General features: G+C 55.0%; 2 protein-coding genes across 11 annotated transcripts in view; one reads left to right on the plus strand and one right to left on the minus strand.

The window, feature by feature from the left end:
* Nucleotides 1–15,383, plus strand: part of TMEM94 (transmembrane protein 94) — a 51,787-nt gene extending 36,404 nt beyond the window's left edge. For 5 of the 6 annotated variants that reach the window (XM_084492039.1, XM_084492040.1, XM_084492042.1 and 2 more), the window contains 15 exons: nt 604–821; nt 2,030–2,211; nt 2,412–2,550; nt 3,171–3,286; nt 4,068–4,167; nt 5,577–5,685; nt 6,214–6,403; nt 6,945–7,022; nt 7,390–7,475; nt 8,036–8,117; nt 8,428–8,582; nt 8,943–9,037; nt 9,905–9,998; nt 10,233–10,403; nt 11,212–15,383. In XM_084492039.1, coding sequence (XP_084348165.1) covers nt 604–821; nt 2,030–2,211; nt 2,412–2,550; nt 3,171–3,286; nt 4,068–4,167; nt 5,577–5,685; nt 6,214–6,403; nt 6,945–7,022; nt 7,390–7,475; nt 8,036–8,117; nt 8,428–8,582; nt 8,943–9,037; nt 9,905–9,998; nt 10,233–10,403; nt 11,212–11,284 — 1,888 coding nt within the window. In that variant the 3' untranslated portion in view covers nt 11,285–15,383. The remainder of the gene's footprint in view (nt 1–603; nt 822–2,029; nt 2,212–2,411; nt 2,551–3,170; nt 3,287–4,067; nt 4,168–5,576; nt 5,686–6,213; nt 6,404–6,944; nt 7,023–7,389; nt 7,476–8,035; nt 8,118–8,427; nt 8,583–8,942; nt 9,038–9,904; nt 9,999–10,232; nt 10,404–11,211) is intronic. The other variant, XM_084492038.1, reaches the window with a different exon arrangement.
* The window catches only part of CASKIN2 (CASK interacting protein 2), a 51,455-nt gene continuing 43,688 nt past the window's right edge, over nt 14,544–22,310 (minus strand). For 3 of the 5 annotated variants that reach the window (XM_084492034.1, XM_084492035.1, XM_084492033.1), the window contains exons 13-20: nt 21,831–21,952; nt 21,312–21,393; nt 21,102–21,196; nt 20,777–20,887; nt 20,569–20,670; nt 20,215–20,353; nt 17,281–19,906; nt 14,544–17,116 (exon numbers count right to left, since the gene is read on the minus strand). In XM_084492034.1, coding sequence (XP_084348160.1) covers nt 17,020–17,116; nt 17,281–19,906; nt 20,215–20,353; nt 20,569–20,670; nt 20,777–20,887; nt 21,102–21,196; nt 21,312–21,393; nt 21,831–21,952 — 3,374 coding nt within the window. In that variant the 3' untranslated portion in view covers nt 14,544–17,019. The remainder of the gene's footprint in view (nt 17,117–17,280; nt 19,907–20,214; nt 20,354–20,568; nt 20,671–20,776; nt 20,888–21,101; nt 21,197–21,311; nt 21,394–21,830; nt 21,953–22,310) is intronic. The other 2 variants (XM_084492037.1, XM_084492036.1) reach the window with 1 other exon arrangement.

Raw genomic sequence — 22,310 nt, forward strand, 5'->3', positions numbered from 1 at the left:
CGAGTTGTTCTTCCAAGTCTGCTAATCCTCAGGTGTAAGAAAACTCCCACTAGAACTTTTTGGAGTATTTATCATCTTGGAACCGAATGAAAAATCCCATGTATAGTTTGTTACTTTTGTGAGCTCAACAGAGAGAAGGAACTTCACACTATTCTAGTGACTGAATATTGACTGAGTGTGGACTTGAAATACAGCTCCTGGGACCAAAACTTTGAAAGGGGATAGGAGAAGAGTCCGTTGCTGTAACTATCTCTGCCATAGTTACTATCATCATGTTGTCATTTCCTTCCATGGTGTCTGTCTCACTACAGATAACCTCCCTCAGATTAATTCAATTTCTGCTGCCATGCAGTGAACTTCCTTAGACTCATCTGGCAATCATAGAGGACGTCAATAAGAGCATTCAGAGTACTGTGTTCATACTCATCTGTCTGATGAACAACCAGCAATGTTCATCACCGCCCCTGTTGGAACACTGCCCTGCTCCTCACAGAATACATTTTTCCACCTACCCAGTTGGTGACTTCTACACTGAACTATAGCTGGTACAGTCAGAAACACAGCCCATTTCTGCTAACTTTGGTCTTTGTCTCTTCCACATAGGAAGAAGGTGTTAGATTTCTACCAGCGAGCCTGCCTCTCAGGATATTGTTCTGCCTTTGCATACAAGCCAATGCATTGTGCCTTGTCCTCCCAGCTCAACGGCAAGTGCATAGAGCTGGTGCAGGTCCCTGGGCAGAGTGCCATCTTCACATGCTGTGATCTCCCTGGAACAACCCCCATCAAACAGAGCAGTCGGAGGAATAGTTGGAGCTCTGATGGTATGTATGTTCTGTTCTGCATGTAATAAAGTCTGCTACTAGGCCAGGTGCTTTCTTTCTGATCAGTCCAGAAGTATAAAAACACTTCCATTCAGAGCAGCAGATGCAAACCGAGAGCTAAGGGTTTCTAAAGTAGATGCTTTTCCAGAGGAAGTAATGATTTAGCAGCTGGTAAGTATGTTTCTAGCGTAGCTATTGAAGCTTGCAGAGTTCTTCTACTTGTGGGAAGTCTGTTTCTTAAAGCAGGCAACTGAGAGTCAAGAGTTCTGAGTATTTCGACACTTTGTTATTTGACTAAGTTTTTGGAAATCACATATGCTGTGTTTTCTTCAAAGGAACTAGATGTATGATGGTATGTGACTACTCTCCCTTGATAGATTTGGTTGCTGTGCTGAAGGATATGATTCCCAGTAGATGTAGATTGTACATCTCCAGAACAGCAATGGAAACTGAGAAATAAGCACATACCATTGCATAACTTCAGGAGACTCTTGTAAGACCAGCGTTAATCTCTTTCTGCCTTGGTCTCCCATACTATAAAATGTAAGTAATAGGGTTTCCAACAGCTTTGAGGCAGTGGTGACTGTTTTCAGAACCCTTTTCAGTCTCGCCTGTGGCAAACTTTGCAACTGTGGGAAGTATTTCATTATTTTGCCCCTCATGTTGTATTAAGCTCCCATTCACCACAGGCTGATGTGGTGATGGTGAAGGAAATCTGACAAAGAGCATTCGCAGGCTCTTTGGGAGTGCCTGCAATGGCTCTGGAGGGAACAGTTCCCTGCATCAGCCCCTCATACTCAGATGCCTCTCTGCCTCAGCCAGACTCATCATGTTTAAGCACAGTATGAGGTGTTTAAAAAGCACATGTGAACATTATGCTGCACACATCCTCTACCTTTCTGCCCCAGTTCTTTGTGACTGATCCCTGTCTTCTGTTTTGTCTTTTTCCTTTCCATGCTGTCTATTTCGTACTTGTACACTTGGTCACATGTGCGGGGATGTTCTGAAACTGCCTCTGTGACTGGGTATGCTGGGACAAATGGATGTCTTCAATTTTCCTTCTGTATGTGTGTACCTGCATGTTTCTGTGTGCCTGGGCACTGCGTCCCTGGGTATTACCATGGTGGACTCTCCCACCGTGGGTACTGTTGTCTGATGCACATGTGGCCACTTGTCTCTGTGATTGCGTGTTGTTTGCATGCCTGAAGAAGGGATTGGGGAAGTGATGGAGAAGGAGGACTGTATCCAGGCTCTGAGCGGACAGATCTTCATGGGAATGGTCTCATCTCAGTATCAGGCCCGTCTTGACATTGTCCGCCTCATTGATGGATTGGTCAATGCCTGCATTCGTTTTGTCTACTTCTCCCTGGAAGATGAGCTCAAAAGCAAGGTAAGCTGTCTTTGCTGAACTCCCTGAACTTGCATGCCCCTGCCTTGTCTGTCTGGAGAGTTTAGCTCCAGTGCCATCTAAGGTTAATCTGATTCAGCTAGCCTAGTGGGTCCAGTAGGTACCTACACTCTGATACGACATTGTCTGCAATACTCTGGCCTGGATAGCTACACTCAGCTCTTTTGTCTGCTCTCCTGTAGGTGTTTGCTGAGAAGATGGGTCTTGAGACTGGCTGGAATTGTCACATATCCTTAACGCCCAATGGTGACGTGCCTGGCTCAGAGATCCCTCCCTCTAGCCCCAGCCATGCTGGCTCCCTGCACGATGACCTACATCAGGGTGAGAGAACTGCGCCTAAACCACTTTGAATGCCACGTGTTGCCCGGATGGTTCTTTTAAACCCGTTCATAGGGTCCTGTGTCCTCACCAGATACCTGATCCTACAGAGCTTTGAGCACAAAGCTGGATGGGCCTGAGGTGTGTGTATGTGTGAGTGAGAGAGCCTTACATTTACAGCATTCCTACCCAGTCAGTACTGCAGTTGTTGGAAACAAACATCCTTCTGTGCACCAGCTGCCATGATTTTACAACTGCTTGTTATCACTTTTGGTTCTTGCTGAGGCCCTGGTCAAGCCACTGAGGGTCAGTCTCTTACCTGTGCATTGCTCTTCTCTTTAAGTGGGATTTCATCTCTCCTTCCCCTAGAAAAAGAACAGAACAGATAAATGATTGTGCCTCAAAGCAGAGACTATGCTTACATATCTACCTCTGAGCAGATTAGTCATCTAAAAATATTGCATTTTAGATGACTGAGGAGGATCTAAGCTTTGCTAACCTAGAAAAATCAGGCTTCACGCTTCCTGGCTTCTGCAGTGCCACGTGAATGTACCATGTGGGTGGCACAGGAGTGTCAGAGGCCAGTTTGTGCTTATTATTTGTGGTGTTTCTCTGTGCTCCAGTTTCTCGAGATGATGTGGAGGGGCTCCTACTGATGGAAGAGGAAGGGCACTCAGATCTCATCAGCTTTCAGCCAACAGACAGCGATATCCCCAGCTTCCTGGAGGACTGTAACAGGGTGAGGTCCCCTTTCCTTACACACTTTGTGTTGTTGTCAAGTCAACAGTGTGACAGCATCTCAGAGGGAATTCATTTTTCAAGAAAATTGATTGACTGGTTCGTGACTGGTTCACATCCTGATCTTTCTCCTCCCACTTGCAGCTTCACAGTAGCCTTGAGAAGCTCATCTCAGTCCATCTGGGTCCCCTTCCCATGTGCTGGGCAGGAACGGGGAACATCCCCACATTCCACGCAGACAGAAGAAACTTTCTTCCCCACCCATGAGCAGTATTAGGTGCTGACCAGCAGTCAGGGTGTGGGACATGCTCTTCCTGCCTCACAGAACTCAGACATTCTCAGCAGAGAATACAGAAATATCAGAGAGAGACAAATTAAAAAAAAAAAATAAATCTATTAGGCCTGTGTTTAGGAAGGCAAAAACATTCCTTTGCTGCATGTTACAGCTGCAATTGAAACAATGGATAGGTGGTGGGAAACAACTCGTATTCTCCAACTAGTTTCTCCACACAGGTAAAAGTTCCTCAGAAATCCCTGAGCAGTTTTATGATGCTGATCTTACAAACCCAGAGGGAGAGCACAGCCAGCCTGCCATGGCAGTGAAGAACTTTAGTAGAAGACTTCTTAAAACAGCTTGGGAAAGCCAGGTTTTGTCTGCAGGGGCATCAATTTATATCTGATCTTGAAGTTGCAGTCTGGGAATTCTAATTTGAGCAGTTCCTTGCTAACTGCCTCCCTCACACACACTCCTGCTTAGTCTCCTCTTTGTCTTTTTTTTTCAGGCCAAACTTCCACGAGGGATCCACCAAGTGAGACCCCACCTGCAAAACATAGACAACGTGCCTTTGCTGGTGCCCCTCTTCACAGACTGCACCCCAGAAAGTAAGTAGCACAACACCTGGGTCTGTCCTCATGGATACATTCCCCATCCCCGTGCTCTGGCTCATCTGGGTGTGGACATGGGTCAAGGGAAAGGGAAAAGTCCAGAAATGCAGACGGGCATTTTGGTAGTAACGGCCCTCTATTGCTACCTGCGGGGAGGCAATCTTTACTTCAGTACAACTGTTCCTTAGCTACAGAATTGGGCTGAGAGCCACTCCATTTTCAATTTGCATTCATAAGAGACAAAAGCAAACATCCACAATGCCTGTTATTAAGTGTTATCAGTGTGCCAGGAGACTTTGATCTCTGCTTGCAAGCCTCGCTTCCTTATTATATAACTCAGAAGTCACTTCCCAGAAGTATTTTTCTCTGGCAGTTGCTGTTAGCACCTTCTGCTGCTGTGCAGAGCTTTTGATTGCAGAGAGCAAAAATGACAAAATTTCTTTCTGAGAAATGCTATTTTAGCTAAAGGGGCTGAGTGCTTAGCTGGCTAATACCTGTCCAGCCTCCAGTAAAAGTGCTAAGAATCGATTTGGCATTTTAGGCACCTGTGGGCACAGCTTACAGGAGTGCCAGTGAGAACCAGCTACAAACCAGTCTGCCTGGGAATTCAGTGCCCAGTAAATTTCCTTTGGTTGACAGAGGTGGCACTTCCCCACTCCATCCAACCCCTTGCTGTGCTGCAGATCTGGGTACACCAGTCACTTGGATAAATTGTTTACACAGGAATCTGCAGAGGGTGTTTTTTTTTTTTTGTGCACCTAGACTATTCTAGAGAACTCATGTATATCCACAGAGTGCTGTGCACAGAGCTACAGAAGAAAAATTGGATCAAACAACAGCTTTGATTTAGAGTCCTCAGGAGGATGTTAATAAAAAGATTGATGAGGGGTAGAGGTCAGGCTGGGAGTGGAGGAACAGGGGCTGGCTCTGAACAGGACTAAGTGTAGCACTGCTTTTGGAGTACTTTGTTTTATTTCCTTTGTTCCTTCAGACTTGGAACAGCAGCAAAGTGCTGAACTAGAAAGTGTATTTTTTTCAAATTTGAGTTATTCAACTAAGTTTAATTTCTACGGTTTTCTAACAAGACCCTTTGATGCTGAAGCCATCTGTGTTACACACCCAGAGCTCTGGTCTGAAAGAGACATGGTAGAGGTGCAGATCTCTGGGTCACACTTCTGGGGATCACAGCTCAGCTCCTGCAGAAGGCAGGTACATCGGGTGCTTGGACTGCAATTAATTAGCAATCTGATTGTGCCCTCTGACTTTGGGTCTGACTACACACATCTGAGAAATACTGACTGGGGTCATTTTAAAAGACGACTGCTTGCTATCCAGACTGGAAAGCATACACAAAGCCTGCGAGCAGAGAGATAACGCACTGTGCTTCTCCTTCTGTCCCCTTGCAGCCATGTGTGAGATGATCAAGATCATGCAGGAATACGGGGAGGTGACTTGCTGCCTGGGGAGCTCTGCCAACCTGCGGAACAGCTGCCTCTTCCTGCAGAGTGATATCAGGTGGGGCAGGACCCAGTCTTCCAGCTGCCTTGGTGTGCCCAGCCATGGGACACAGCAGGCTTGGTGACTGTGCAGGGGGATGCTCGCAGTTTGTGTTATCATTAGTTGGGTGTGTAAGGGACGTTTGGATGGTGTTGGATGGGATTTTTTTTTCGTGGAGTGACCACCTAGATCCCTTGCCACACAGGTTTCTCTACATCTTTGAAAGGAAGCTGTTACTCTTATATGCTGAAGTATTGTGCACCAACTGGAATTGCAGATGCTTCTTGTTTGGGCAAAATAATGGCAGCTCCCTGCTGGATCAACCGATTTGTGCACCTAGAGCCACACACCCAAATATGTTCAGTATTTATCTGGAAATGACATCTAGGGGAGATTGATCCTAAATTCACATCCCAGCTCAGAACCTCTCTACCAGCGAGGCAGACAGAGATGGCACTGCATGACTTTACAGGCTGGATTGCAGCGGAGTATGGCTTCTCCTCCAGGATGAGGTCTTTCCTTAACACTCCTATGTTGTCCATGCAGTATAGCACTGGACCCTCTCTACCCATCCCGCTGCTCCTGGGAGACCTTTGGCTACGCCACCAGCACCACCATGACTCAGGCCTCTGATGAGCTCACCCCCCTGCAGCTTTCAGGGCAGCTCAACAGCCTGCCTTGCTCCATGTCCTTCCGCCAAGAAGAGAGTACCAGCATCATCAGGCTTATAGAGCAGGTGAGCCAGGCACACCCCCCTTCTAGTTCTGTCTCTTGCCTACACCCCACTGCCTGCAGCTCATGAGGAGCACAGCCAGGAGCCCACGTGAGCATTCTCATTGAGCTGCCCACAGCAGCTTTGCTTGGGTCTCCTGTCCTTCGTTCAGGAAACACAAGAGATGCTCTTCCTGCCTGCTCCTAGCAGTCCAAGGTGTAGGGGATGTTGGGAACGGTACCTTGTTGCACCAGGGCACAAATATCATTCAACTGGATTAAGTAGAAACTCAGAGATCCCTACCTGGAAAATATCAGTACTAGAGAAGCGTTACCCCAGAAGATCCAGGGGGTTTAAACTAACTTACCCCTTGGTTAAATTCTGCCCTTCTATCATCCCTGTATCTAAGCAGGAGACCTTCCCCTTTTGCTTACACCATGTCCAGATGCTCTCCCCTCCCACTTCCCCCACAGGCCACGTGTTCTGCCCCTGCCTGCCAATAATTGCTCTTGGCTGATAACTGCTCCCATCAGTGAGGGCTCTGAGGGTTTGTGCTTCCTTCCAGGCACGGCACGCAACATATGGGATCCGCAAGTGTTTCCTCTTCTTGCTGCAGTGCCAGCTGACCTTGGTTGTCATTCAGGTGAGTCCAGCCTGGCTGTGGACAGCATTTAGGTCACAGGACAGGAGTGCTAACAAGGATAATGGGTGGCTGCAGTGGGGCAGCAGCCTTCAGTCAGGTTTACACAGCACATTTGGGAAAAGTTAGAAACTGAGATCCCAGCCTACATTGTCCCTTCTCCCTCACCCTCCTGCAGAGGTTTCTCTGATCCCTTTTTCCCTGGAGAAAAGCATCCCTGCCCCAGCACCCCGAAACAGGTGGAGGGGCTGTGCAGCAGCAGCCTCGTTACCAGCTCACCCCAGTGTTTGGGGGGCAGGATGGTGGCAGCTGGGGTACCAGGACCATCCCGCACTGCTCATGCTCTTCACTCTGGATTGTTCCCATCCAGTTCCTCTCCTGCCTGGTACAGCTGCCCCCCATCCTCAGTACCACAGACATCGTGTGGCTCTCCTGTTTCTGCTACCCACTGCTCAGGTGAGTATGAGGCAGGGTGGGATCTCCTGCCCACAGGATACACAGACCTGTCCCTCAGCCTCACCAGGGCCATGGTAGAAGGAAACTGACACCGCTCACAGCATGCTAAGGAGGCTGCAAGGGTTATTTTAAGCATCTGCTTTGACAAGGTGCTTGGAAACAGATAGGATCATTTGTGTAGTGCTGTTAGCCCTGCCTGCTGTCTGAGAGCTGCTATTATCTTGTTTGAGCCTCCAGCTGAGAATCATTTTCTGATTTTGACACTGTTGCACTGGCTGGGGTGTGATGGAGAGCACAGGGTGGCAGGCAGAGGTCGATATATACCATAGGTAGATTTTCCCCCTCACACAGTTGGAAGTTATCTCTCCCTGGCTACACTTGCCATGCATGAGCACTTGCACAGCACACGCTTCAGGGAGTGGGATACAAGTGCAGCTCAAGCAGTGGTCAGACAAGTGCCAGTGCTCCACTCAGAGGAGGTTCTTTGGCTTCAAATGTTAGCCCAGAAAGCAGATGTGGTGCCTGAACATGTTGGTAAATACTAACTTCCCTTTCTCCAGCATCTCACTCCTGGGCAAGCCTCCCCACAGCTCCATCATGACCATGGCAACAGGGAAAAATTTGACTTCCATTCCTAAGAAGGTAGGTAGCCCATCTGATAAGAATTGTTCATCCTTTCTTCTCTTCTACTTTGTTCCTATGTTGATGCATAGCTGAGGCCTTGTGCTAAGATGGCTTCCCAGCTCCCATGGGAAACTCTGATCCGTGGCACGAGCCACCCTAGCCAAATCTCATCATGGTCACGAAGGGAATCCCTTAGTACCACTATGCCTGCAGGACGGGTCCACAGGGCAACATCCCAAATCTGTACTGCAGCCTCCGATGGTTCACGGCGGGGAGGTTGGGCCGGTGACGTGCCCGTGTCACTCTCCTGCCTCTCCCTTACCCACAGACCCAGCACTACTTCCTCTTCTGCTTCCTGCTGAAATTCAGCCTGACCATCTGTTCGTGCCTCATCTGCTTCGGGTTCACGCTGCACGAGTCCTGCAAGGAGGTGAACACTACCAGCCACAATCTCACAGCCTGCTCCTCCATCATGCTGCACAGGTGAGGAACCGAGCCTGGCACAAGCCAACACCCTGTGGTGCCTCTTGCTCCTGCTGCTCCCAGGTGGAGCTGAGCCCCTCAAACAAGCTTCAAGCTCTCACATGAGCTGAGCTGGCTGTAGGGGCTGTGCAGAAGGCTGGGCGCTCTCCCTAGCCTGGAGGATTGCACCTCTGGGGCAAAGCCTGGCCTTGCTCAGTCACCTCCTGGCACCAGGACAGCCCACTTTGCTACTGAGAAAAGGCTCCAAGCTCATATCTGGTTTGCTCAGCTATCAGAGAGAGGCAGGGCTCTGGTGGAAATGGGTCAGACAGCGAGTCCTTACTGTTCCTGATTTCTTCCCCATGTCCTCTCATTTACTAGTGATGCTCCTCATGCTCCTGACTGGTTTGGGACATTTTCCAATGCTCTTCTTGTAGCCCAGAAGCTCACAGCTGGCCTGATTGTTTTACACACAGGTGAGTCTGCTTGCAGCACTCAGCACCCACCCCCCAACTCTGGGGGAAAACTTGCATCCTGTTTCCTTCTGTGCCCCTCATCATGCCAGAGGGCACAAACTTCATTAGAAGCGGGGATTCTGTTGGGCTTTTGACATAAAGCCCCTCGCCTTACTATACATTGCCCTAACAAAGTAAAAACAGCACCTTCGGAGCTGAATTTCTCTCTTACCTGCCTGGCAAAGCGCTGGGTCCCTTCCAGTCTCAGCACAAGGGCAGCCTCCACTTTTGCCTTCTTGCAAACCAACTGGCAGTAGCCTGCAGTTCTACAGAAAAGTTCCTTGCCTTAAAAGTTCCTCCGCTCCTGCTGCCGTGTTGGGAAGCACCCCTCCAGCTGGAAGGCTTTTTATCCCCTCTGGAGGGGAGGGGAGCCAGTGCACGGTTGCTGAGCAGAGCAGCTCCAGCTGTTCTCGTGGAACCCTAAGGGGCCTCTGCTCCCCTTCCACCATGCCAAGTGGTGGCATGCCTTGGTGCCCAGAACATTGCACGTTGAGATGTGTAGGGTGTCCGGGTCAATAGGTACGCCTCCTGATCTGAGGGGCAGCTGTTGTGATGAGGGGTAGTGTGCGTTATTTAAGCACAGCAGGCTGAGAACAAACCCTGGTGTGCCTGCAGTAACGCTGTGCAGTACTGCTACCACAGCCCCTTTTGCATATCTGGGGATTTGGATTTGCTGTGGGGAGTGTGGTCTGGAAGGACTTGGAATGAAGGTTTGGTTTCAGGAACATGAACCTCATATTCCTTTGGGGCAATAGCTGCGGGTGTGTATTGTAAAGTGATGTATCTGTGTGTGATGCTCAGTAACCCCTGCTCCCTCTGTACCTGCAGTTTTCATATCCATCACCCACGTCCATCGCACCAAGCCACTGTGGAAGAAGAGCCCCCTCTCCAACCGGTGGTGGACGCTCACTGTGGCTGTCGTGTGAGTATCCCCAGGCCCTGATGTGGAGGGGAGGAGGGCTCCAGGTCCTCCAGCACCAGTTTGGTGGTGCTGAGGAAATTCCTAATACATGGCAAGGGTTCTGCTCTGTTCCCTCCCAGTGAAGCATCCCTGTTGTAAACTCGGGGTGGTACATCTGGGCCTGAGCCCTGATCTGCAGGTCCTGGGAAGCGTGTTCGCTCTGCTGAGATCTGCTCTGTCTGTCTATGATCCTAGATTGCTGGGGCAAGTGGCGCAGACTGTTCTGGACCTGAAACTCTGGGAAAACCTCAGTTCTCCGTTGACCTTTAACTACGTTTCCATCTCCCCCGTCTCATGGCTCCTGGGTTTTCTTTCCTTGATCCTGGTGGTTATCATCAACGAGATTGTCAAGCTGCACGAAATCAGGTACGGGGGTGGTGGGGAAGATGGAGACAAAGGGTGGGAGCCTCACTGCAGCCTGGCCTTGAGCTGCAGAGAAATAATGCACAGAGAACAGGGTGGGGAATAAAAAGGAAAAGATGATTGCATTGTGTAAATCACCTGGCCATTGTGTGCAAGCTCATGTCCCACCTCTCCGGGAGGAAGCGCACGGGAGGAAAGAGGGTCAGGGGAGAGCAGGGGCGGTGATTGGGAGCAGGAAGGGAGACCGAAATTTCCTTATCTCCCTCCAATGAGGAGGAGACAGCCAAGGTCTGTGACATACCAGTACGGCTCGGAGAGTGCTGTTCTCTCCATCTTGTCCCAGGAGGACAGGGAGGCGTTGAATCACGGTGGAGGAAATACGTCTTCACACAGTGCCTGAACCGTGGGGCTCGCTTTCACGGGAAGTGGCCGAAGCCAAGAATTTGTAGCAGGCAAAGTGACTGGCTGCTCTAGCACAGGGAGCAGCCGGAGCTGGGAGTTAACGCTAATGAGCATGGGTTGAGGAAAGGCAGGGGGGTTACAGGGAACTGTGATGGGGACAGGGCCCTCATCTCTGTTCCTGGGAGGGGTTTCTGGGCCTTTCTCTGCTGTGTCTGGTGGCCTTGGATATAGGACTTGGGGTGGGGTAGGTGAGACCACAGGGTGCTCTCTGGATTTGATTCTTCTCGCAGGGTACCAGAGGGCCCAGGTCAGGGGCTTCTCAGGGCTCAGGAACCAGAGCGGGGCAGCTTTGCCTGCCTTTCACCCCTCCACATACTGACTCTGCTCTCTCCTGTCTTGTCTCCTCCAGGGTCCGGGTGCGTTACCAGAAGAGGCAGAAGCTGCAGTTTGAAACAAAGCTGGGGATGAATTCTCCATTTTAAAACCTCCCAACTTGAGTTCCCTGGGGCCAGGGGCAGACAGACACATCCTGCACTGGGAGAGCGGCTGCACCAAAGGCTCAGGGAGTTTCTTTCACACGTGCAAACCAGACGGCCTCCTTGCAAAACTGCATCAGCACCTTCCTTCCTGGGGGCCCCAGGCAGGGCACTGCCGTCAGGACCCCCCAGCAGGTATGCAGCGCCTCCCTGGCCTGCCAGGGTGCTCTCGAGGGAGCCTGCAAGCTCTGGTGGCTGTTCAGGCTGCTCTTCCTTTATTTATTTATTACTAGAGGTTTTTGTTAGTATCATGGTGATGCTGAAATCAAGTGACTCCTTCCCTCTGTGTGAGCAGATGGGTTTCCTTGACCTGGCAGGAAAATCTGGGGCCAGAAGGGGAGACGTAGGGCTGCTGAGGCCAGAGATTTCTATTGAAACCCATTTTTTTTCCTTCTCTGCCTGCTTTCCTGGATGACGTGCATGTGCATGCTTGCGCGTGCCCTCACCTACCTCCATCAGCCGTCTCTCCTGCACCTCCAGGAGCGCTGGGTGCCAGGTGAGGGCTGGAGCTCACATTCCCAAAGGGACGCTGGAAGGGGTTTTTGGCACCACGCTCGAAAAGCCCCCGCGATGGCCAGCTTGTGCCAGGCCTGCCCTCTAGCGTTGTTGCTGTAGCCTCGTGCCAGCTGTCGAGTACTTTGAGAGAAGGCTGAGGCAGGGCTTTAAGGAAAACTGGCTGCATTTGACCCTGCTTATAAGGTGCACAGGGAATCAGGAGGACAGCTCTGCCTGCTCGCATGGCCCAGCTTCCTCCAGCCCTGCTGATCCAGCTCGTGTACGCTTTCACAGCCCCCAGAGAGGTAGGGTTGTAACTGTCCTCATTTTTGTGATTTGCATTGCTGTTCTGCTTCAGTAAAATGCCTGCTTGAGAAGGCCACGGCAATATTTGTAGCTACAGAGAAAACCTGAGACCTGCCTTCCCCTGCCGTGGAGGGAGGTAGGGAGGGAGATGTCTTTCCATCTGCATCTTACAGCTGTGACTAACACGGAGCTGGTGGGCAGCTCCTTTCCCAGCCTGGGACCGTGCTGCATCCAGTACCTGCTCTCCAAGGCACAGGGAAACCCCCCCTTGTCACGCCTTCCTGTGCTAGTGTTTGGAACTCTCCCCTTCATGCTTCTGCCCTCCTAGCTCTTACCTGTGTTTCTGGAGGTCCCTTCTTCACCCGACCTTCCACTGAGGGCTCTGTAAGCCACGGTTTGCCCCGGTGCAGCACACTGCACACACTGCAGCTCCTGTACAGGCCCCAGCTGTACTGGGAGCACTGCTGCTGGTGGGGGATGACCCTAGGGGGCCAAACAGGAGCACCCAGGCTTGGCTACCAGAATATTTGCAGCCGATGGAGATGCTGACTCTCTTCCTAGTTCTAAAAACTGCCTGAACCTGACAAATCCTGGCACAGTTTTTGCTTCTGATATTAACACTAAATACACGGCTGTTGTTTCCCTTTGGTGTCCGAGGCTACCAAGTGGCTGCTGGCCCTTCCCTGGCAGGCAGGGAGCTGGACGGGAACCCCAGCCCTCCCTGCTGCTCCACCTCGTCTTCCTTCCATTTCAGCAAACGCAGGGAGGACGCGCACAGCGTGTCGCTAAGCAATACCCTTCTGGCTGTGGGTCTGGCAGCAGCGTGGAGCAGGGGTAGGGCCAGCCTCTGCGCTCCGGGGACAGAGGGGGGCTGCTGGAGGGGGCCAGGTGCAGGTGTCTGGAGGCCTGGGCCCTGTTCCTGCAGCTGGGGAGCAGCTGCTTGGGCTCTGCTGCAGGCAGGGCTGGGAGCCAGGCAGGGAAAGGCAGGGCTGCCCTCCTGCAATGCAGCAATACCAGGCCAGTCCTGCTCGCAGTGGGTCTGCTCACCTCCACCAGCTGGGCTGAGCTCTTCCTTCGCTCCTTTCAGGTCCGCAGGGCTGCCTGGCGCAGGGAGCACACGCTGCCTTTCTCAGTCGCACTTAACTCACTGCGTGCCAGCTGCAGATCTTATCGCTGGCACTTGAGAAACCAGCTTGTCTTTCTGATGCCAGGGCCGGCTGGCAAGTGGGCCACGATCTCCTCCGTGGCCAAGCTGAGCTGCAGCCAGCGGCAGCGCCAAGCCACTCACTGCTATCCCCGCGGGGCAGCTTTCCCCTGACCTAGCTCTTGCTTTGTGCCACTTAACCGTTGTAGGTGATAAAAGGCAGCAGCTACCAGGGCTTCCTGCTGGCCACACCTTCCTCTAGAGGAGGCGACTCCAAGGTTTCCTTCTCTGGGTGATCACAAATGTTTATTTTCCTGCACCCTCCTTCCCGTGTTAGACTTGGAGGGAGCCAAGGCGTAGGAATGGAGCCGTTGGGATGGTCTCGCCATCGCCACCCTTCCCTCCGCCACTGAGGCACCTGAGGACCAGGGTGAACGGCTTCAGTCAGAAGTTTCCTACATCGAGATGTTTTTAAATGGTGTATATTTTATATTAAAATTTTGGGGATGTATGTAAAAATATTTGATTTGTATTAAAACTTGTATTAAAAAAAAAAAGCAACGAACCCTAACCCGCACACATCCACTGTACGAACGGCAATAAACGACTCTTGGTAACACCCCGTGAGAGTGGGAGGGAGTTTGCACCCAACAGAGCGAGGAGGTAAAAACGTGTGTGTGTTGGTCATGGCACAGGTAACGGGGCTCAGCACTGGGCCAGGAGCACAGCCCGAGAGCTGGGTTCTCCTGGGATCCGATCCTGGCACTTTCTGCCAGTTTCTGCCCAGCCGTGGGCAAATGTGCAGCCCTGCAGGCCCCTGCCCACAGAGTAACCTCACTCACCTCCTGTGGCCCCAGTCTGGGCACAGTGCGTGTGGTTGCTGTGATGGTCGCTGCCGACTGCTTTGACTGCGGTGGGGCCTCGGGGTGAGCTGCGACAGGCACTGGGAGCACTGGAGAAAAACACAGCGGCGAGACGAGGAGGCCTGAGCAAAGCAGGACCCAACGCTGGGCACAGGGGCACGGGAAGGCAGCGCTGGTCCCCAGTGTGCTCACCACCCGTTACTGTCACAGTCGTAAGGCTCAGACTGAGCACTAACCTCGCCAGAGGCGACAGCAGAACTCTTACCAGGGAGATGATCTGAGGAAACCCAGATCTTAAGCACTCAAGGGGCAGGATAAAGCTGATCCTCGATGAACTTCAGACAGAGCAAGAGACAAGCTCGTATGATTTGACACGAAGGAGACAACTAGGCAGAACTATCAAAAGGGTAAAATATGCCCCACTGTTTAATAGAATTTAGTCTTAATGGATGTTAGTGGAAACAAAACACATGATCAACACAAACAGAGCAGATGGTTTAAAATCTGTTGTCAGTCTGGTGATTACATGGGCTATTTTTTCCCTCACTGTCTTGCTGCACGGAGCAGGTGCAGCCAGGGTCAGTTAGTCCCAGTTGCAGTGTACATAACTTACACACCATACAGTAGCTTCAAAATAGAGATCTAGAGCTTAAAAAATAGTCATTCTTCTGCAAAACAAATGTTTAATTCCCTTATTGACAATGAGAGCAGCATGTTGCCCTCAGGTGGCTCAGACAGCGACAGCTCCACCCCAGTGTCCTCTTATCCCTGACCCTAGAGTACAAGACTTGCAGTTCTGGTTAGTAAATATATATAATAAATCACATTTAAAATATATACATTGGCCTTTAAAAAAACATTTACAGTTTTATCAACATTGGAAAAAAATAACTGGGCTTGCCCCAGATTGACGTGTGAGAATAAAAATCAGTTTTAAAAGGTTTCTGCAAACCTTTCGTTAAAGTGCCACTGGTTGGAGCTATTTTAAAAACAGTCAGGCCCACGGCGTAGCACTTGCCTGTCGGACACGGTCATTTAAATACACTCAATGTGATGTATAAAACAGAGCAACCAACTGGCCAGGATAGAGGTGTCTTAATCGCCTCAAACTGACCTCAAGTCCCAGCCAATGATTTTCTTTTCTTTTTTTTTTTTTTCTTTCTTTTTTTTTTTTTTTTTTTTTTTTTTCAGGGATTTTTCATCTGTGCTTTTCAGCCCAAAGCCAGGCTGGCGCCTCCCGCCGGCTGGGCCCGTGGCACAGCCGCTGCTGGTGAGCCCTGGGGACCCATCCAGGAGGGCTCCGCTCCTTCCTCAGTGCAGGGAGCAAGGGGCTGCGAGCAGCCAGAGTCAGTCACCAACTCCCCAGAGGGCTGGGGAGCACCCGCCTCTTTGGCCACCTCCTCCCTTTCCAGTTTGGTTTTGTGCGGGTGATTTTTTTATACAAGGGGTAAGGGTTGGAATTTTTTTTCTTCCCTTCGTCTGGAATTTTTGTAACAAATGGCACTTCAGTACAATCTTAGGTTCCCTTCTGGTGCTCTGATGCTTTCATTTGCTTGGCATGCCGAGCGCAAGCCAAGTTTGGGGCTCTTGGACATATTTAGACATGCACTACTAAACAGATCCTGCTAGAGAAATCTGTCTTCAAGCTATGCAGCCGTTCCTACCACTCGGATGCAATGAGCTATCACTGCTGTTCCCCTGCTGCAGCCACGGGGCTGTGACTGCAACCAGCGCGTATTTACAGTAGCTGTTGCTGAGCTGAATTCACCCCGTGCATGCGGGGTCACCTCTCCCGCTGGGTTTTAGTGCAGCGAGGAAGCCTCGTGCGCAGTCCCCAGCGCTGCCACCGCCTAGCGACGCTCGGGGCTGGGCTTGTGCCAGCGCCTCCCTGCAGGGAGGGGCAGGGGGAAAAGGGGGGCACCCCCCAAAAAGAAAGGGAAACAGGGGAGGGAGAAAAAAAAAAGAAAAAAGAAAAGAAAAAAAAAAAAAAACCACTAACCGCTCTGCTACTTCTTCCCTGGGAGCACTGGGGCAGTTTGTGTAGGCAGTGTCAGCAGAGGGCAGCCTCAGTCTGGCAGCGCGATGCAGCAGGACGCAGGGGCGCGCAGCCCTGAGCGGCCTTTGGTGCTGTGCAGCCATCCTGCGGGGGCCCCGCAGCCAAACTCGGTGCTGCGGGAGGGTGCAGGTCGCCCCTCGCGTCCCGCAGCTCTGCGGGCTGTGCCAGGCCCCTCCTGAGGGGCTGCGGGTCCCACCGAGGGATTTCGGTCCCCTCGGATTACACGCTGCACCAAGCTGATGCGTTTGGAAAAAGCAACACAAAAAGCAGGGAGGTTCCTTCTCACTCCGTAAGCTGCCAAATCGCGACAAGCCCTGGCTTTTAGCTGCTGTCAGGCCCTGCCGGGGCTGGGATCTGCTCAGTAAATAGCCAGCTCCGTGGCGGCTGCCCAGGGAGGTCTTTCCTTTGACACATTGTTGGCAGGGGATAAATAATGAGAGGCAGGACTGGGCAACGCAGTGCGGAAAGAAAAAGGTCCCTTGTGGAGGCTCCTCAGCGCTGTGCGAGGGACTCTCTGCGGCCTCTGGGACCACAGGCGCAGCCCCCCGGGGCTCTCCTCCTGCTGCCAGTCCGGTGGGAAACGCCTGACCCCCGTGGCTGGGCCGGGACGTGCGACATGGAGCCGGGGGGCTCTGGGGCCGGTGACACGGGGCGGGTGAGGAGGGGCGGCCACGTTCCCGGCCGCGGTGCAAAGTGCAGGGAGGGAGGCAGCTGGAGAGACCCGGAGGCACCGAGCGGCGCTGGATCCGCTCTCCCCCCGTCACCACGGGCACTGGCAGAGCAGCCGGAGGCGGGGAAGGGAAGGAGGGAGCAAGGCTCAGTCCAGCATCGCGTCCAGCTGGTCGGCCAGGTCGTCGAACATGTTGCTGATGTCCTCCAGGATGTTCTTGGCCGAGTGCACGGCCCCGGGGGGGCTGGGGAGGGAAGGGAGAGCTGGTTAAATGCTGCCCCAGCGCCTGAGGTGCCGCCTGCCAGGGCTGGAGACCCCCAGCTCTTTGCCTGCCCCCGCTGGGGGCTCCCCAGTTTCGCTCCCCAGGATCTCGCCCCAGTGTTCTCCTCTCCCCCAGCGCCACCTCACCTCTCCACCTCCTCCGCTGTGATCTTCTTCTCGGCTGCCTGCAGCGCAGCAGCCAGGCTGCAGTTGGTGTGCTCCAGCCGCTGCTGGGCCAGGGCGGTCCCCGGGGCAGTGGCCAAAGGCTTCGCCGACACCTTGCTGCTGGCCTCCAGCGTCAGAGGGCTGGGAGCAGCCAGGGACCCGACCACATCTGGCACCACCTCGGGGGCTGCCCAGGGAGCGACGGTGTGGCGGGAGGGCTGCAGGACCTGCTGGTAGATGGTCTTGGGCCCGGAGAACACCAGCTTGGTGGACGCCACCGAGGTGTGCTTGGCGGGGACGTCTGCAAGGGAAGAAGCCTTGTGGCAGGCGCTGGCACGGGTCCCCCTTGCCTCCTGGCCAGCTGGGGATGCTGTCCCGCCCCAGCAGGGGAAGGAGGGAGCCTCAGGCCCTGCCACCGCCTCACAGAGACCCCCCCGAGTCCCTGTACCTGGAGCAGGTGTCCTCACCACGGCAGTGCCAAGCAGTTCCGTGGGGCTGGGGGCTTTGGTGGGGCTCGGCGTCTTCTTGATCCCCTTCTCCAGCGACAAGATGCTCTTCTCTATCTCGGCGATCCTGAACTCCACGCTGTCGTCATCAAAGGTGTCTCCAGCCAGCCCGGCCCGTGGTGCCAGCCCAGTGGTGGGGCCCACGATGCTCACGGCCTGGGACTGGGCGTACTGGGGCGTGGGGCTGCTGCCCGCCTCCGCCTGCCCCGCCAGGCTGAACGCCTTCAGCACAGCCTGCAGCGGCTCCCGCTCCTTGAAGCGGGGCCGGCGCTTCACCGTGTCCGACTCGGTGAGGTTGAACTCCAGCACGGGCGGCTCCTTGGTGGCAGCGGGTGCCGCCGGCTCCTTCCCAGTGGAGCACGGGGGCTCTGCTGGCTGGGAACTGGGCTCTGCGTCCTGCACTGCCGTGTCGGCCTTGGGGTGCCCAGCAGGCTTCGGCCGCTGCTTGATGGTTAAGTTGCCTTCTTCTGCAAAGGGGATGCACTCGCTGGAGCTGTTCTGGGAGGATGAGGACACCTCGGGCTTGGCCTCCTCCTCCGTGTCTGAGCAGGCGTCCTCCCGCCCGACCTGCACAGCCTCCGTCATGGGAGCGCTGGGCTCACTCAGTGTCCGTCTCCGCGGCTTGCTGCTCTCAAAGGCGTCCCTGCCAGCGTCAGCAAGCACGGTGCTGCCGCTATCACCCCCATCGTACGACCGATCGTCCACACTGGCCCTAGAGAGAGAGTCCTGAGCCACATGCAGCGGTTTTGGGGCCAGGAGGGGCTTGGGTGGGCTTGCCCCGGGTGTCCCCTCCAGTGCAGCTGCCAGGCTCCTCACTGTCCTGCTGCGACTGGCGTCACCGGGGCTGGCGCCCACATCGGCCATGTCCTGGGGGACAGGAGACTGCTGCTCGGGGTCGGGGGGCTGCTCGCCGCTCGCTTCGGTGGCGGGGGTGCTGGAGACGGAACTGAGACGCTTGGGAGGTGGCGGTGGGGGTCCCTTGCGCTTGGCCCGGATGGCGAAGGACTGGCTGCGGGTCACCTTGGCCTCCGCCTGCAGGCAGGCCCGCGGCATCTGGCTGCGGCCCGGCCTCCGCGTCAGGGTGGCATAGGAGCCCAGGGTGCTGGTGGGCACCCCCTCCTCCTCTTCGTGCTCTCCATCTGACAGCGCGTAGCGGTTCAGGCTATGCGAGCGCTTCTTGTACTTGAAGCCTTCGCCCCCGTTGTGCTGCTCCCCTGCCTGCCAGGTGCCCGGGGCCGCGGCAGCCTTGGGCGGCTCGGTGGGGCTGCACTGGCTGTGCAGGTAGGAGAAAGCTTTTTGGGCTGATGTCTGCAGGCTGCTCTTCTGCCCAGAAGGGAAGGAGGGGTAGGGGTGTGCCAGGGTCTTGGGCTGCTCGGCCCCCAGGAGGGAAGGGGCTGTTGGGGATTTCAAGGAGACGTGCGGGTACATGAAGACATACGGGGCCGTCCCCTTGCTGGGAGTCTGGGGAGGGGTACAAGGGGTGACTGCTGGTGGTCCTGCAGGGCCAGCACCTTTCTGAGCCGTTGGCCGAGCGTACTGATCCGTGCCTTCAGGCAGGTTCCTTTCCTTGAGAGGGCTGCCCCCGCTGCCGTTGGTGTAGCCGTTCAGCCCCTCGGGGGAGACGAGCTTCCCAAAGGGCTCGGGGCTGGGCTGTCCCGGCAGGCTGGCCGGGCTCTCCTTGCTGCGGGGCGGCGCGCAGGACTGCCCGCTGCTGCTGCTGCTCTCCCCGCTGCCCAGGCTCTCCTGCGAGGGGCTGGAGAGGTGCCGGGACAAAACATTGTCCTGCGAGTGCCCTGAGCCCCGGGAGCGCACGCCGATGCTCTCCTGGCTCCGCGACATTCCCTGGCTGTTCTTGATGCTGAGCGTCTCGTGGCAGCTGTTGGACATGGCTGTCTGGAGCTCGTAGCTGAGCTCGCTGTCCTGGAATGTGGTCATTTTGGGAGTGTGTGGGGACTGGCATTCCCCGTTCTCCAGCGACTCAATGGTGACAATGTCCAGGGCTCCGGGGACTTTGCGTCTTGCCAGCGTGGTTTCCGCTTGGTTGAGGCTTTTGCGGAGGTCTCTGAGCTTCTTGACGGCCAGCATGATCTTCTTCTGGTGGCCTGTGGGAGAGGGGCAACAGGAAAGGGGCATTAAATTGGCTCCTAAAAAAGCCTCTTGGCCAAGAAAAGCCACAGTCATGTCATCAACCAGGCCAAAGACATCCAAGGTTATCCAAACCCTGCCACGGGAGGAGACAAACTGCCAACATTCACCCAGCTCAGCCTGGCTCCAGCCTGCTCAGGGCAGTCCTTGGGGATGGCCCTGATCTGCCCTGTCTGGGTGCACAGGACATGTTGAGGGATGTCAGGGCACGGGGACAGGACACCTGGCCGCCCTCGGCCGCTCCAGCACCGCAGCAGGGACTCACCCAGTTTGTTGATGCCGATCTCTTGCAGATCCTCCCATGTCAGGTCCGTGACGATGGTGATGGAGTCGTAGCCGTTGTTCACCAGCTTTTTGTGGTACTGGGGCAAGCCGATGGCACTGAGCCAATCCATCAGGTCAGCCTGCGAAGAGCACGGAGATGCTGCCGTGAGCAGCAAGGGACAGGCGGTGCCTCCATCCATCCCCTCCCTGCCCCTGGCCAGGAGCCTGCTTTTTGGGGGTCTCTCTGGCCGCTTCAGAGCTCATTTACTCATCGGCAGCCCCCATCCTGTCCTGGGGGATGCAGCTCTGAGAAAAGGGGGTGCCACGGAGCAAAGCCCCGGTGCCAGGGACTCACCGGGATGTAGTTGGGCAGCCACTCGGCGATGCTGAGCTGCCCGATCTCAGTGGAGATCTTCTTCCTGTGGCCCGGTTTGGTCACGCCGATGGCTGTCAGATCCTAACGCAAGCAGAGCGGGGCCGCAGTCAGCAGCGGCACGGGGAGCGTGGAGCAGTGGGCTCCCACCACCGGCAGCTCAGGGGGTGCAGGGAAGGCCCTGCCTTACCTCGGGGGTCATGCGGCTGATGGTGGGGACATCGTAGCCGGCGTTGAGGAAGTTGGCAGTGTACGACTCGAGCTGGAACTCCCTCAGCCAGTTGTAAATGGCTTCTGCGTCCTGGGGAGAGGACGAGGCAAAGAGCAGCCTGTGACCGCGGCTGCAGGGCCTGGAAGGACCTGACTGCTTGGGGCATGACAGCAGGACCTTCTTGGGCAAGACTCACTTGGCCCCAGTGTCCCCAAGACCCAGTCCCATGTGCCCAGTGCAGAAAGAGCTGGTCGGAGACCCCCAGACATCGCCCTCCCACCCTGCACGCCGCTGGCCCAGTTACCTTCCCCTCCAGGAGCTGCTCAGGCCGCAAGAACTGGTGGGAGAAGACCCTGTCTCCAGGGGGACAGTTGCCAGGCGTCTGGTGGCCTGGGGGCCCTGGCAGAGAGGACAGGAGAGAAGAAGGTGTCACAGGGGGACCTGGGCACCGAGCAGCCCCCAGGGCTGGGGGACAGCTGTCCCCAAGGCCCCATGGTGCTGGGATATCCCTCACCTGCTGTGGAAGTCAGCTGCCCGTTGCGTGGCTCTGATCCCAAAAGGTGTTGCTGGAGGTCGTCGCCAGTGGAGGGCAGTGGCTGGGGAGAGGAAGAGTGAGGTGGGGAAGGAAATCCCTCTGGACAGGGCCCTGTCCCCGGGTCTGCCTTGCACCCCTGGGAGCTCAGCACAGCCTCACTGCATGGCCCAGCAAAGCTGGCCCCTAGCGAGAGAGCTGGGCAGGATGTGGCCCTTTTATCCTCTCAGGTGACACAGGACGAGGTGAAGCTGTGACACGGTACCAACCACTCCCAGGGGGCAGAGCTGTGCTGCTGGAGCAGCCAGGAGACTCCAGCCCCAGGAACATTTCCCCCCTGAGTCCCAGCAGCAAATGCGGGCTTGGTGGGGGGTGCTCGGCTCCTGCGGCCCCCTCCTTGCCGGGAGGTGCCGGGGGTTACAGGATCGTGCTGGGCCCCATTGCCAGCACATCGGGTGGAGCTGGGGGAGCAACATGGGGGCAGCAGGGGCTGGCACCTACCCTGGCATTCTCGATGAGGATGCTGGTGCTCTGCCCGTTGGTGCCCTCGGTGCTCTGGCCGCTGCCGGCGCTGCGGATGCTGCCGATGCTGCCCTCGCTGCCCACGCTGTTCCTGTCTCCTGCTGCTCAGGACAGATGGGGAGCTCATCAGCAGTGCCCCGGCACTGGTGCTGACACAGGGCACAAAAGTCCCCGGCAGGGACCCGTGTGCCAGCAGTGACACCAGTAAAAACCAGCCTCCCACGAGATCCTTCCAGCCACAGAGCATGCATCAGTCCCTCCCAGCACGCACAGCACAGACAGGGTGACCTCAGCTGGCAAGGGACACGCGAAGGGGAAATGGGAACTGGGGACACGGCCACAGATTCCAGGAGGGAAGGGGCTGCTCTATGGGCTCCCCTAAACTCCCTTGCCCTGTGGCTGCTCCCTCTCGTTTGGCTGCTTTCCTGCCGGGAGGTGGAAGGAGAGCATTCCCCCACG

Source organism: Aythya ferina, assembly GCF_964211825.1.
Source record: "Aythya ferina genome assembly, chromosome: 18".
NCBI lineage: Eukaryota > Metazoa > Chordata > Aves > Anseriformes > Anatidae > Aythya > Aythya ferina.